Source organism: Ahaetulla prasina, chromosome 6 (assembly GCF_028640845.1).
Source record: "Ahaetulla prasina isolate Xishuangbanna chromosome 6, ASM2864084v1, whole genome shotgun sequence".
Taxonomy (NCBI): domain Eukaryota; kingdom Metazoa; phylum Chordata; class Lepidosauria; order Squamata; family Colubridae; genus Ahaetulla; species Ahaetulla prasina.
Window position 1 is genome coordinate 83,094,222 of NC_080544.1, and position 15,268 is coordinate 83,109,489.

General features: G+C 37.5%; 1 protein-coding gene across 2 annotated transcripts in view; it reads left to right on the forward strand.

Annotated features, from left to right (window-relative positions):
* Positions 1–3,891: 3,891 nt before the first annotated feature.
* The window catches only part of MED12L (mediator complex subunit 12L), a 199,280-nt gene continuing 187,903 nt past the window's right edge, over positions 3,892–15,268 (forward strand). For both annotated transcript variants that reach the window (XM_058187094.1, XM_058187095.1), the window contains exon 1: positions 3,892–4,099. In XM_058187094.1, the coding sequence (XP_058043077.1) occupies positions 4,001–4,099 (99 nt within the window). In that variant the 5' untranslated portion in view covers positions 3,892–4,000. The remainder of the gene's footprint in view (positions 4,100–15,268) is intronic.

The following is a 15,268-nucleotide window of genomic DNA, read 5'->3' on the forward strand; positions in this document are numbered from 1 at the left end:
ATCTTAGCAACCAGGGATAGATTTTCTCTATGACAATATGGCCCTAACCTGATCTTTTAAGTCTTTTGATGGGGCATCTGCTGCCATTATAACCAAATCCATCTGCCTCATTGCTGGTCATCCTCTTCTCTTTCTTTTCATCTTTCTCAGCATTAGAGTATTTGCTAGGGATCTCGGTCTTTGCATAATGGGTAGAATAATTTAAGCCTTGTCATTTATGCCTTGAGTGAGAACTCTCACTTTGATTTGTTTTATCATCATTTCTTTGAGGGGCCCTTGGTGGTCTCTGAGCTCGGTTATTTTCTTGCAGATTGTTCATTATTAAAACTAGGTATCAACATCAGATCATTTCTTTCCTTGGGTATCCATGGCTTTCTAAGGAGTCTTCTCTAGCACCAAAATTCAAAAGTATCAATACTCTTCTTATCGTCTCTTTCAGAGTCCAACTTTCATTTCCATAGAGGGAGATATCCACACATGTCAGAGAGAATGCCTAGCAGGATTGTAATGTTTGTAGGTATAGACACTTCATGAATATCTTTTCCAAGGCTTTCATATCTATCAAGTGTTAGTCTGAGGTATATTTCTTTACTGCTGCTTCTTTTTTCTGCTGATGGTTGGTCCTAAAAAGTATCCACCATTTCAGTGTCTTCTATCAGTTCTTAGCATTTATTTCATGTCCTGTAGTTTAGAATAGCAGAAAAGATACTTTTTCCAATATCTTCTCTTGTCACGGCTTAAACACGCTCTGCTTTTACGATCTCTCTGCAGGAGGTTTTGTCTCGTTCTCTGAACTTACTTACTTACTTACTTACTTTATTTATATTTATTTATTTATTTTGTTGAGTACATATTAAATAATATATCTAAGTATAAGCATGAATTGAATACATAAAATGAATACAATTAAAGGGAACATTAGAACAGGGACGGTAGGCAGGCTGGTGCTCTTATGCACGCCCCTTACAGACCTCTTAGGAATGGGGTGAAGTCAACAGTAGACAGTCTTAGGTTAAAGTTTTTGGGGTTTTGGGATGAGACCACCAGAGTCTGGTAGTCATTAACTCTGTTACTGAAGTCATATTTTCTGCAATCGAGATTGGAGTGGTTCACTTTAAGTTTGTATCTATTGTGTGCTCGTGTATTGTTGTGGTTGAAGCTGAAGTAGTCATTGACAGGAAGGACATTGTAGCAGATGATTTTATGAGCTATGCTCAGGTCATACTGAAGGCGGCATAGTTCTAAGTTTTCTAAATCCAGAATTTCAAGTCTGGTGGCATAAGGTATTTTGTTGTGAGCAGAGGAGTGGAGGACTCTTCTTGTGAAATATTTCTGGACGCGCTCAATTGTATTAATGTCCAACATGCAGTGTGGGTTCCAGACAGATAAACTGTATTCAAGAATTAGTCTAGCAAATGTTTTGTATGCTCTGGTTAGTAGTGTAAGCTTACCGGAGAAGAAGCTACGCAAGATTAGGTTTACAACTCTTAATGCTTTTTTGGCGATGTTGTTACAGAGGGCTTTGGCACTTAGATCATTTGATATGAGTACTCCAAGTCCTTGACAGAGTGAGGGTCATCTACAAGGTCATGTCCACTTAGCTTGTATTTTGTGTTCTGATTTTTTTTTGCCAATGTGTAAGACAGAGCATTTGTTGGTTGAGATTTGGAGTTGCCAATTTTTTGACCATTCCGACACAAAGTCAAGGTCTTTTTGAAGGGTAGCAGCATTGTTGGTAGTGTTAAATAGTTTAACATCATCGGCGAAGAGAACGCAGTTACTTATAATATGATCACAAAGGTCATTTATGTATAAACTTGTTTCAATTTGTCTAAATTCCTTCCCAAAATGTATCACCCAGAAACAGAGACAATATATCTGAAAGCATATCCCACTGTTGAAGATTTGGGTTCTATCCCCCCATGGTACAATGGAAAGAATAACTATAGAAAAGTAGAATGGATGAATGTTACAGGGGCAAAATCCTCTTTTTAGTTTTAAGAGACAATTACTGAAAGGATCAGGGTGGAGGATGGTCCACCTTTTCCAGCACTTGTTCTAAAAATAGTTACTTCTCCAGCTATATTTATGGCCAGGAAGTAGTAATCTTTCACCCACGACCCAGCTGATGATTTATCATTTAGGCCTACAGGAAAATAGATGAGCTGTCTGGGTTCTCCATAGTGGGCATGGATATAGATAGGAACTGAATGGCTTCTAAATTTGGGGGCAGGCTAATAATCTACCTGCCTTAAAGAAAGCTCTAAAAACTTGGTCTTTCCCTAGGCCTTGGGACCTGGGGCATTTGAAGGGAATGTTTGTTTGTTCCTCTGGAGTGACTGTTTTTCTTTTTGCTTTCCTTTTGTTTTCTCTTAATCATAAAGCTGCCCAGAGTTATTTTGAAATTGGAATAGATGGATAAACAAAAAAAGGAACACACAAATACACATTTGGCATAAAGGTCTTACCAATACTAAACTACCCTGTTACCCAAACACACACTAGTGAGATTCTTTCTCCTTAAATTGTCTAGAAAGGAAGTCCATTATGGAATTCTCATCCCACTTTTCTTGATCTTTCTCTCTCTCTCTCTCTTTTTTTGAGATTTGGAGAATACAAGGCCTTAAATCTGCCTTCTGCAAATTGGTGCTTTCGGGTATGGCTGGGCACTACAAACAAAGGGGCACAGAGAGGAAGATGCCCCTTAAGTCTTTTCCTTTCCCAATTCTGGCTGATCTATGCCATTTCTCTGGGAAGTCAGTGTGAACAATGATGAAAGCTTTGCAAGTTTGGTGGTGTACTGGTGTTGAGCCATGGAAGACGCTGCATTTCTTGTGCTGCTGTTTAGAGCCACTAGCCAAGGCAGCTGCAAACTGTTGGAGTGGCTGGTTGGTTGCCAAGAGAACAAATCTTTCCATTTAGGATCTCCTGTGTCCCGGGCATTGATTAACTATTTGATTGCATCATATATTTTTGTTGCTGTGATGTAGCTGATACAGATTTACAAAGGCCTCACTGGAACTTCTGTAAGTAAACACTCAGAACTGATTAACATAGTTTACGTAATATTCCTTAAATACCTTGTATCACCTTTTGTATTTCCATTAAGTAGTTTCTCTCCCCAATCTTCCAGTGTAGGGGGGGAGGGGAGGAAAGCAAAGCTTATTTATCACGAGAGTCCAAAAGCAACACATGCTAACACATTCCGCCAGTCAATGCATTTAATCAAGGAACGGTTGAGATATCCTGGTTAAGGCAAGTTAAAGTCAAGATCAGTGATTGATTTTACTCTCTCGCCTCCAATTTATAGGAGAGATGGAAATTCACTTAGCCTACCGGAGCAATACTGGGCATGAAATTGGGTGTGATAACCTACTTTAGATCAGAGGTAGATCTTTGTGTGGAGGACATTTGAACTTGTGACTTTGAAGCCTCATGCGCTACTGGGACAAGGGCAGTGGTGTCTGCTGTCATGGGAACTACATCTCTCTCTCTCTCTCTCTCTCTCTCTCTGTTTAAAGCCTTTAAATGTATATCTGTGAAATTTGGCCTAGGGCAAGAGAAGGAAGAAATCCTGCAACTATTGGGAAGGAAGAATTCATCTCTTGGTAATGGTGGGGGGAGGGGAGGAATAGGGGGTCTCTTCTCCCTGGCCCGTGTCCATTTTCACCCCGTCGTCTGGTCCTTCTTGTCAAAAACCCCCTCACCCCCCTCGCCGTCGCTGAGCTCTCCAGGGACGTTTGTCTGCGCGTGTGGGGGGTGTGACATTTGCCTCGGTGGGCGGGTTGGGTTACAATCCTGCCGCATCCTAGCCGCCCTTTGCTCTCCCCGCGTACGTATCTATGTATGTCTCCCACGTAGGAAAAGAGCCAGACCCAGAGGGGGGAGGCTGTCTGCCAGCCAAGTGCTGCTCCCTGGTGCTCAGAGGCTGCTCCATCTCCAACTCCTCTCTCTCTCTCTCTCTCGCTCTCATTCATTTCGCCGGCTAACATGAGAGATCATGGCCGCCTTCGGGCTCCTGAGCTATGAGCAGAGACCTCTCAAACGGTCCCGTTTGGGGCCGCCCGACGTCTATCCTCAAGACCCCAAGCAGAAGGAGGTAAGCCCGGGCTTTCGCTCGCGCCCGTCCGCGCAACACACCCGGTCCAGGGGAGAAGTTTGCCCGGCGACCACCTGAGAGGGGGAAGGGAAAGGAAGGCAGGCTAAGGTGGGTTTGCAGGAGGAGGAGGAGGAGGAGAAGGCGCCTGCCAGCCTCAGAGCGGAGCTCCTCGCAAGGCTTATTGCGGACCCTGAGAGATTTCGTAGCGTTGAGTTACGGGTTGGTGGGGGGGAGGTGATATGCTTGCGCGCCGGGCCCTGACGCACTCCGGGGCTGTGTAGTAGATACCCGCCCCCTCCTCTTCGTCTCTTCTCGGCGCACTTCCTCTCCCCTCCCCTCCCCTCCCCAAACTTTTGAAAGACATCAGCTAGAAAAAAGAAAAGAATGCTTCCCCTCTTCCGCAAGCCTGATTTGCCTTTTTTGCGCACCTAATTCAAACCCCGGGCTAGTCTTAAACCCCGGGTGACTGAGGCCACCCCTCCCCCAGCAGGTGGAAACGGTTTCTCTTCTCTCCCCCCCTCAATTCCCCAGCTTTCCCTTAAACGAGAGCTTTCTCCCCCCCCCCCTCAATTCCCCAGCTTTCCCTTAAACGTCCATTGCCTGTGAACCAGTGATTTGACATTTGGTCAGATGGGAGTGAAGCGGCTTCTCTTAGTCATCCCAAATCAGATGACTTTCAAAACACTGGCACTTTGGGTGTATTGTTCCAGCTAGTGGCACTGGGTTGTAACCATGACGTTGTGGCACTGTGTAATTAACAGATAATTGCGGGGTTGGGGGTGGGGGTGGGATAAGGAAGGTTGTTATAATGCACAGTACAATTTATCAAGGGATTCCTTAACTCACCTGCTATTCAGTTGCCACTAATTTCTGTCCTCTGTAGGTTAAAGTTGCAAGTAACTAAGAAACCGACAAATTAAGGGTTCCTTTCTCTGTACTATAACCTTTATGTGGGAAGCCTTAGCAGTTTGGCTGTAATGTTGGGAGACCGTTTCTTGCTTGGCTATGGCCAAGATTATGTTTGGCCCACTGGCGGAACTATAGTTAACCATAGTTAACAGTTCACACAGTTAACTGCATGCTAAACCATAAGCAGCAAACTCCAATTATTTATTCATCCAATGGTTTGGTTCGTTCAACATGCTCCAACATGTTTTGGTCGGTTACTTAATCATAGTTTACACTTCACAGTGTTGGGTGAATCCAGGTAAAATCTGTTTTAATGCTTTTTAGAAAGGGGTGTTACACTAGAACTTTGTGCTATTGGAAAAGCATTCTTATTTTATGTAGCTTGAAACTCTTATAATTCCTATAAGAAATAATTGTTACAATAATTGTATGTACATGTGGTAATATAAATAATTTTTTTAGTGCCTTCAGGTCAGGGTTGACTCTTGTTGCCTGCCTGGAAAAGTCTCTGCAATTTCCTTGGCAGGGTTTTTCACAAGTGGTTTGCCATTGCCTCCTTCCTAGGACTGAGACTAAGGTCACCCAGTTGGCTTAATGCCTATTGTGGGACTAGATCTCATGGTTTTCTGGTTTCTGGCATGATTCCCTAAACAATACACCAAGCTGGCTCTCATTATAGACAGTACATGATTAAAGAAGAGCAGTTAAATAGCGTTTGGATGATATGAAAAAGCTATATGTTCCACAAAATATGCTGGAAATAAGTATTGGGTCTAAGAGGTTATTCCAAAGTTAAAGGAAAAAGTGTGCAGAACTCTAGTCAGAAGCTGATTTAAGAATTGGATATACAGTGTATTTATTTTTATAGTGATATTGTTGACACTCTGCTATGGTAAACTGCATTTAGTTTTATACTTTTTATTGAATATTTTAATTACAATAGTAAACACATATACAAACTAAACTCAGAGAGAGGAGGACAAATAGAAAGAATAAAAAATGCAAAGAAGGAAAAAAGCAAAGGAAGAAAGTAAGATAAAGAAAAGAAATATATAAAGTTTCTTCTGATATTCATCACAAGTATAAGCAACTTAATAACTCTTTACTCTTTTAAGGTTACAAATATGTCGTCTTCCTATAAACCACCCTGATTTTCCTAGTTTCAGGAAAAAGTCCACAAAAGATTACCAGAACTTCATAGAGACACATACTATATTATTTTGATCTCAGTCAAACAAACTAACTTTATATGCCTTTCTTCTGACAATCTTGACTTAAATTCATTCATACGGTGTCACAGGATTTGGCCTTTCTTTAATTTTTCTTTTTCCCTTCTCAAAGGGGAGCTTTCTCCCATCTTCTTGGGAGCTTTAGCAAACCAACCAACATCTTTTGTACATGCCGTAGAAAGTCCTTATCCAAGTCATTCTCTTGGCTTGTTGTTTGTTCTTCTGTTCCAAGCTGCCACCTTTGTCTTACAACACTCTTTTTTTTTGTTATCTATTTTTTCTGGTTCTAATATTTTTACATCAGGCAAAATTTGTTTTGCATCTATCATTCCTTCATTAACATTTTTGGTCAGAGTTTATCTATAGAAGCAGACATCATTCTGACATTGTAGTGGCTAATTTCTGGCCTCATTCTTTAAAAATCTTCTGGAATATTTTAATGTTGTTTTGTAAATACCACATAATAATCAGAACCCAAAAGCAAGTTTACACTTTTAACCCATTTTTCTTTTTTGCTTGGAATCTTTAATTCGCTCTTTATCCAGTTTCTGAAATCATAAAGTCTCAAATCTTTCTTATCATTTAAGATAGATAAAACAATTTTCTTTCCACAAAAAACACTTTATTTTATATAACTTATTTCCAAATTATAGTAAAAATTTCAATATTCCAAATTTGCTTGGATTCTTAATTCAAACAATATACCTTTCTTGAGTCAAAGTCTTATGTATTTAACTTGTTTATCATTTATTTCCAACTCTTTAAAATTCTAAATTTATGGTTAATTTTTCTTTTGTTTATGAATGGAAGTAAACTCACTCACCAGGCAGCTTTTCAACTCACCATTCTGAAAATCTCTAATAGTTAATAGTTAGATAGTTAAATAGGCAATTTTTGAAAGTGTTTAGAAAGTGAGATTGATGAACAGAGTGTCGTTTAAAAAGCCACAATGCAGGTGTAAGCATGATGGCCGGTCCCTTCATCTGGTACTCAAACTGCCGACTTATAATCTTTTCACAAGGAGCAACTGTCCGGTGCATATGTAATTAATATCTTGTCCTTTACTTATCCAGAGTGGTTCTGAAGAATCAGTCTACTCACCAGGCCTTCACTCTTTGCTGCAACCATTGTCTTCACGCTTTCAGAGACATGCTTAGTTCCATGCCTTTCCCAGAAGTTAGTATCGACTGGATCTACTATTGATACAATCAATAATGATTCCTGCCCTGGGCAGGTGTGTATGTGTGTATGTGCAGAAGATAATGTCAACGGTTTCTTCAAACTTTTGTATTCTGAGATTTTAATACATAATGCCAATAGCACTTAGACTTAAATACTCCTCCTCAGCGCTTTACAGCCTTCTCTAAGCAATTTAGAGTCAGCATATTGCTCCCAACAAATTTGGGTCCTCATTTTACCGATCTCAGAAGGATGGAAGTCAACCTTAAGCAGGTGAGAATTGAAATGCTGAACTGCTGGCAGCCGGCAGTCAGCAGAAGTAGCCTGCAGTACTGCATTCTAACCACTGTGTCACCAGGGCTCTTGACATTATCCATTGGATATAATTGTGAAAGGACGATTTCTTTTTTAATCAAAACTTTTTGTAAAGTAAAAATTTGAAATCTTTCTTAAACGACTTTTGTTAGTAATTTCCATTTCTGGAGATCCACAGAAAATATATAAAAACTTTAATGTGTGGATTTAGTGGTATGCGGGACCTTGGAATGCAGAGGTGGAGCCACAACCAGGAAAATGGGTGAATAAGAAGCAGCTTAGCTGCAGAAGGAATGTGGTGATAGCAAAAGTCTCATTCGGGACACACATTATTTTCCTGAGCTCTCAAGGTGACAGAGAAACAGATGTACAGTACTTTCAAACTTGCAATGTTATGTTAATGTAATCTTACCAAAAAAGTAAGTTTAACAGTTGATCAGTTCATGCTCTTGTCTGACTATCTCATAAGGCTGAAATTCTGATTATGAAATTCTTATGACTTTTTATTTCTGGGGTTAGGAAAATTTTATCTTTTATCTTAGCATTTGCTAAAAAAGGCTGTAAAGAACTGTGGGCTATGAGAGAAATCTTGATGCTATTTTATAGTTCAAGTTTTCCAAAACACTTTAAAATTATAATACTGAAGGTCTTTATTTATCTCCCCAGACTTTCTATTATTAAAAGTACCCATTTGGAATGTGAAAAAATAAGTTTATTTTTTATTTTATTTTTCAGATTTTAATAACTTTGTCTCATATTATGTAGAGAAAAATGGACTGTTCTAACACCTATCTATTTATAGAACAATAATACTATACTATGTAATAATATGTCATCTGATTAGTACATTGTTTACTGCCATTTTAAAAACCTAAACTAGGAATTGTTCAGTGGGTATATCTTAGGAAGTTGATATTTACTAGGGTGGTCCTTAAAGTTGGTACAAAGTTTGAACCTTGGAGCTAATGGGCAACAATTATCAGAGACAGGGCAGCTGGATCTGGCCTATCCTATTCTGATTAAAGACCTTGGAGTTTTCATATCAAATGATCTAAGTGCTAGAGCCCACTGCAACTACATCGCAAAAAAGGCTTTAAGAGTTGTAAACTTAATCTTGCGTAGCTTCTTCTCCAGAAAGATTACACTATTAACCAGAACATATAAAACATTTGCTAGACCAATTCTTTAATACAGCTCGCCTGTCTGGAAACCACACCTCATTCCGGACATTAATACAATTGAGCGTGTCCAGAAATATTTTACAAGAAGAGTTCTCCACTCCTCTGAATACAACAAAATACCTTACGCCATCAGACTTGAAATCCTGGGTTTAGAAAATTTAGAACTCTGCCGCCTTCGACATGACCTGAGTTTAACTCATAGTTGTTGTTTTTTATTTGCATTTATATCCCGCCCTTTTCCGAAGACTCAGGGCGGCTCACACTATGTTAAGCAATAGTCTTCATCCATTTGCATATTATATACAAAGTCAACTTATTGCCCCCAACAATCTGGGTCCTCATTTTACCTACCTTATAAAGTCAACCTTGGGCTTGGTGGGACTTGAACCTGCAGTAATTGCAAGCAGCTGTGTTAATAACAGACTGTCTTAGCAGTCTGTTAGTATCATCAGCAGTCTTTTAGTATCATCTGTTACAATGTCCTTCCTATTGAAGACTACTTCAGCTTCAATCGCAACAATACATGAGCACACAATAGATTTAAGCTTAATGTGAACCGCTCCAATCTTGATTGCAGAAAATATGACTTCAGTAACAGAGTTGTTAATGCCTGGAATGCACTACCTGACTGTGGTCTCTTCCCAAAATCTCCAAAGCTTTAACCAAAGATTATCTACTATTGACCTCACCCCATTCCTAAGAGGTCTGTAAGGGGCGTGCATAAGAGCACCAATGTGCCTACCATTCCTGTCCTAATATTCCCTTTGATTGTATCCAATTCGTATAGTTATTTCATGCTTATGCTTATATATATGCTTATATATCATATAGTTATTTCATGCTTATGCTTTTATATACTGTTGTGACAAATAAATAAATAAATAAAATAAATAGGGAGAGAGGAATGTCATCCTTATAAAGATTACCAACCTGCTTTATCTCTCTGGAGATGTGGCATGAATAGATCTTTATGAGCATTTGATGATTTGTAGCCTTAGGCTAAATAGACATGTGTGAACAGACTTCTAGATAAATTCTAGTCTGTTGACTGCCTAGGAGGGAGGGGGCTGTTTTTGCACCCCCCAAGTGAGTATAGTAGTCTTTGCACAGTTCTGTAATTACGTATAACTAAAATTAGTGAAAACAATTTTAGACCTTACTGTATGCCTTTTAGTATCTTATCTGAAAGTTGCTGTGAATATTTATAAATATGATGCAATTATACTGGAGAAGTGTCTGGATGTGAACTACAAAGAAAAAGTCAGATGGATGCAAGTTCTTATACAAAGTCTATATTAATTTAATGACGGGTAATTCTGGCTTTAATCCAATAGATATAAATTTCTGGTCAATACACCTTTAAAGGAGAATATTTGTAGCTTGGAGTTGAAATGAGGGGTCCTTGGTGGTCTTTGAGCACGGCTGTTTTCTTGCAGACATTTCATTATACAAGCTAGGTAACATAATCGGTGCTACTCACTGTGTTAGTCAGTAGCACTGATGATGTTACCTATTTTAGGTGTCCCAAGTTTTAGTTACACAAAATGGCTTTATGAAGCTTCATACAATCATCAGGGGAAATATCCATAATATAAAGCATAAATATTATAGGTTATACTATTTGTCTTGTATTAGTCCTGTCTAGTCCTTATAGAATGTATCATCAAGCAGAAGTTCAATAGAATAGCTTTTTTCCAGTTTGTGATTCTATGACAAGACTGGCAACATTTATGTGTAATTCAGAATTTCTTCATCCCCTTAGCTTAATGCTGGGAGAATAGGTCATCCCCCACCCCATTTACTATAGAATTCTTGGATTCACCTTTGTGTTTTTTCTAAAATTATCATCATAAATAATCGGTTTTTAAATTTAGAATTCATAGGTTTAGAGCAGTGGTAGTCAACCTGGTCCCTACCACCCACTAGTGGGTATTCCAGCTTTCATGGTGGACGGTAGGGGCTTTGTCCGATACTGAAGCACTTTCCTTTTTTAAAATTTAATTGACTTTTTAAAAAATTTTCATAGCATTATTTAAAAAGATTTTCATTAGGTTTTCATAAAATTCTCTGTGACAATTTAAATTTTTGAAAATATACTATTTATATCGCTCGCGCATAAGTTTAGTTCACATTACGTAAGTGAAACTAAATGACGCTACAGTGCGACCGCAAATAAAAGAGCCTCATCCCAGAATAGCTCGCGCATCTCCCCCCACAGCACCCAGCTGTAACAGACAAGCAGAGCTGGTAGCCGGTGCCCCCATCCCAAACCTAATCCATGATGCCCGAGAGGCATGCGCAGACGATGATACACGGCGCATTACTGTGGAACTGGTGGGCAGTTAGAAAATTTTACTACTAACAGAGATACAAAAGTGGGCGGTAGGTATAAAAAGGTTGACTACCCCTGGTTTAGAATATTCTATTTCTCAATATTATATAAACATTCAGAATCAATATAACTGGTCCCATGCTCGCTCTTCTTGAATGTAATACTTAATTTTCTGGTATTATTAAGAACACAATGAGTTTGGATTTGATATAATTACTGATTATTGATCAATATGAAATAAATTGAATTCACTGAACTTGTAATTATCCACATCTGGATTCAAACCAAGAAATCTTAATAATTTGATGCTCAGGTTTCTTCAGAGAGCAATGATGTTGTAGTATATGGGAATCTATCCTTTCGGACAATCTCCTGTGAAAATTAGTTTGTGAATATTGATTTGAGGTAGAAAAGATAATATAGATAATACCAATTTCAAGAAAGGTGGAAAGATTGCTATTGCAAAATTATGTGTGGAACTCCTTGTCTCCTTTGAGTAGTTTTATTTTTTCTGCTCTTTCCCCCCCATCTGGTACACTAAATGAACATGTGCAACACTATAAAAGAATCACCTTTTTTTCTTTTAAAGAATTGGATGTAAGGCTAAGCAGTGTATGTAGTGAATAAATCCAACAGATTTCTTCAAGGCTTTTTAAAAATAAACATGCATTTGTTGTTTGGCATATGTAGACTGTCAGGGAGTTACAATTCTGTTTGCTTTAATAATCTGCCAATAATTTCTAAGTGCAAAAGCTTGAAAGAGAAAAAAAAAATCCTTTGTATAAAAACTGTTGTGATTCAGGCTGTTCAGATGGTCTGTAGAGTTGTGCACTGAATAGTGATTGCTCTCTGAAAGCATTCTGTGATTCTGTCTCTCAAGAGTACTGAAATGACATAAATTGAATGGAGTAAAGACAATTCAGAAAAAATATTTTTTTGGACAAAACACTGTAAATTTTTTACAAGACTGATTTTTTTAAAAAAAAGCTTGATGTAAAAAAAAAATCAGAACTGAAAATTACTAATGGGATCTGGAGGTACAATGGTCCTAAATGCTTTTTGGATTCTGATTGTGTTATTGTACAGTAGTGGTCAAAATTGTTTAAACCTTTTGGGAAAAGTGTATTTTCTAAAACTAGCTAATAACACCACTTTTTTTTGGAATAGTACCATAAAATTATAAAGAAAGAAAATTTAATCAAGAATGTAATGCAATAAATTTTATGAAATATTTGCTATTAGAATAGCAGTTACAGTATAAAGAAGAAAAGTGAAACATATAGAAAAAAATGAGATATACAAAAATTATCATCATAGAAGAAACAAGATATACAAAAATTATCACCATGTCAGTTAATAGTTGGGTAACCTTTAGCATGAATTATGGCCTTACAACGTTTTCCCATGGAGTGAACCAAGTCTTTTAGTTCTGCAGCTGTTATAATGTGAAACCAAGATTGAATGATTGCTTCTATTAACTGGGTTTTATTGCTGGGTCGCTTCTGACTAACAAGTTTTTTTAGTTGGCTCCATAGATTTTCAATTGGGTTAAGGTCTGGGCTATTCCAGCAGTGGAATATGATTATCTTGAAATGCCCCCAAAAAGTGGTGTTATTAGCCATCAAAGTTCAAAAATACACTTTTCCCAAAAGGTTTCTACAATTTTGGCTATTACTGTATAGAGCTGTAATTCTAGAGACTGAATCCTAAACTAGAAACAATTTATAAGAATATGTGATTGTGATGTCTTTCACAGATAGTTTAAATGCAGATTATAAATTCCTCCAGATTTGAGTGAGGATTTGATTGATTATGTGAAATTAGTGGTATTGACTTTTAGTAATCACATAGATTTATAAAAGTGAAAATGAATCAGGGATCTTCTAATCCAACACATGAAACCACCTTTGAAACATTTTTTCCCATGGAATGTTAACATCTTTTGTTCAAGCTTGGTCCTGTTTAACCATCATTTCCTGGTGACTGAATCTTAGTTTATAGCGCTAGTGAAGAAGCAAAAGAAAAGTAACTGAGGCATAAAAGGGGAGATTGTCCTGTACTTGGACACAGACTATGTATTCTAATATAATGGTAAAATACATTTTGCTTCGTTTTGTCATATTGTCTTCTCTTGAGTCCAACTATTATCATTTGTTGATTTTTGTTTATGGCTTAGGGCAGTATATGAATCCAGCCAATTGTGATTTAATTTGAGGAATAAACTAGGTCACTGTGTCATGTCTGAATCACTGCTGTTTTACAGCTGGTTTTAATTGCTGAATAACTCTAATAACCCCTAAAGCAGCTAAAAAGATCAACAAGATAGATTGCTGTTAAACCTTTAGGTCATATAGGCTGAAAATATTGGGAGTTGTAATCCTAATGCTTCTGGATAATGAAGTTGGGCTTTCATGAAATATCAAAGAACTGGTGAGAATAAAAATGCAATTGGTGAATATAATATCATAGAGCAAGACCAAGGTTGCAGGAATTACAAGTAGTCCTTGGCTTAATTTCTTTTGCTATGTTAGATAGTTGTTAAGTGAATTTTGTGCCATTTTATGAGATTTTTTTTGCCACAGTTGTTAAGTGAATCATTACAGTTGTTAAGTTAGTAACACAGTTGAGTGCATCTGGCTTCTCCATTGACTTTTCCTGTCAGAAGGTCACAAAAGATGAACTGGGACACTGGAACCATTATAAATACATGCCAAATGCCAAGAGTGTGACTTTTTATTACATGACCATGGGGATAATACAATAATCAAGTGTGAAAAACTGTTATAAGTCACATTTTCCAGTGCTGCTGTAACTTCAGGTGGTCATTAAATGAAAACTTCAAACTAAATGAATGGTTATAAGCCAGGGTCTACCTTCAGATGATTAAATGCTGGACAAAATTTTTGTTACAGATGCCTACTCCGATAGAACACTTTTGTTACAATATCTTATGTCTGCTGTTCCTGATTTATATCTAAAATTTATCTGTGTATCTATGGATAGAAATATTTACTTTTCCCAACAGAGAACATCTAGTTCTTGGATAAAAATAAGATCTATGGTGCAAATCAATTGAATGCTTTGTGTTTGCTGTTCTTTGAAGCTGTTTATATGGTTCATGTTGTTCTGAATCAGGAACTGTGTACATTTGATAATGTAGTACAACAAAGGCAAACAGTATGGGCTTTTTTTGTTGCAAGCATTAAGACTGAATGTATATTTTTCAGAGAAGTGCTGGGATTACAAGCCTGAAGGCACAAGGAAGACTTTTTGTTCAAAAGTATCTCTTTGCATTTAGAAAGTTAGTGTGCTGGTTTCTTTTAATCAAAAGGATGTGTCTCAGCTGGCTCCAATAATAATAATAATAATAAAATCCTTATACGCATTTTGAAATTACTGTACATTGATGAACTTGTTCAATTTTGCTTTTCTACCTTTTGTCCTTTAAATGAGCCTGATATACCGGATTAGGAAAAATTATATTTTCTGATATTCATTACTCCTCCATCTATTAGCTAAGATATACAAGATAGAAACTTAGGAAACATATATGTTTAAATAGGAGTTAATTTCCAATGGAATGATGATGTGCCAGAGGCAGAAATATTTTAAATGCTAAGCTGTGACACAGTATATATAGTTTTCACTTTATAATTAATTTGCACATGATCATGGTTAGACCTTTTGCAAGCTTATGCAGAGGCAAGGAGGAGGCCTTGTTCCACGGAAGGATATAGTTACTAAGGATATCTTCAAAATTACATCTGCATCTTTTAAATAGAAGTTCAGATGGATTACAATGGAACACAGTCTCATCTGTACAGCCGTGCTATTGTTTAAACAGAAGGCTGGTTCATCTTCACTGTTGAAATGTGTTAGCTTCAAAACTAATGACAAGGATTTGAATTTTGATCTCTGTTGAAGTCCAGAGTGTCTTTGTTGCTGAATTTTATGAGAATGAAACATAATAGCCCACTGTGTTAAGGCTAGCTTTAGTCTTAACTAAATTAACTAGATTAACTAA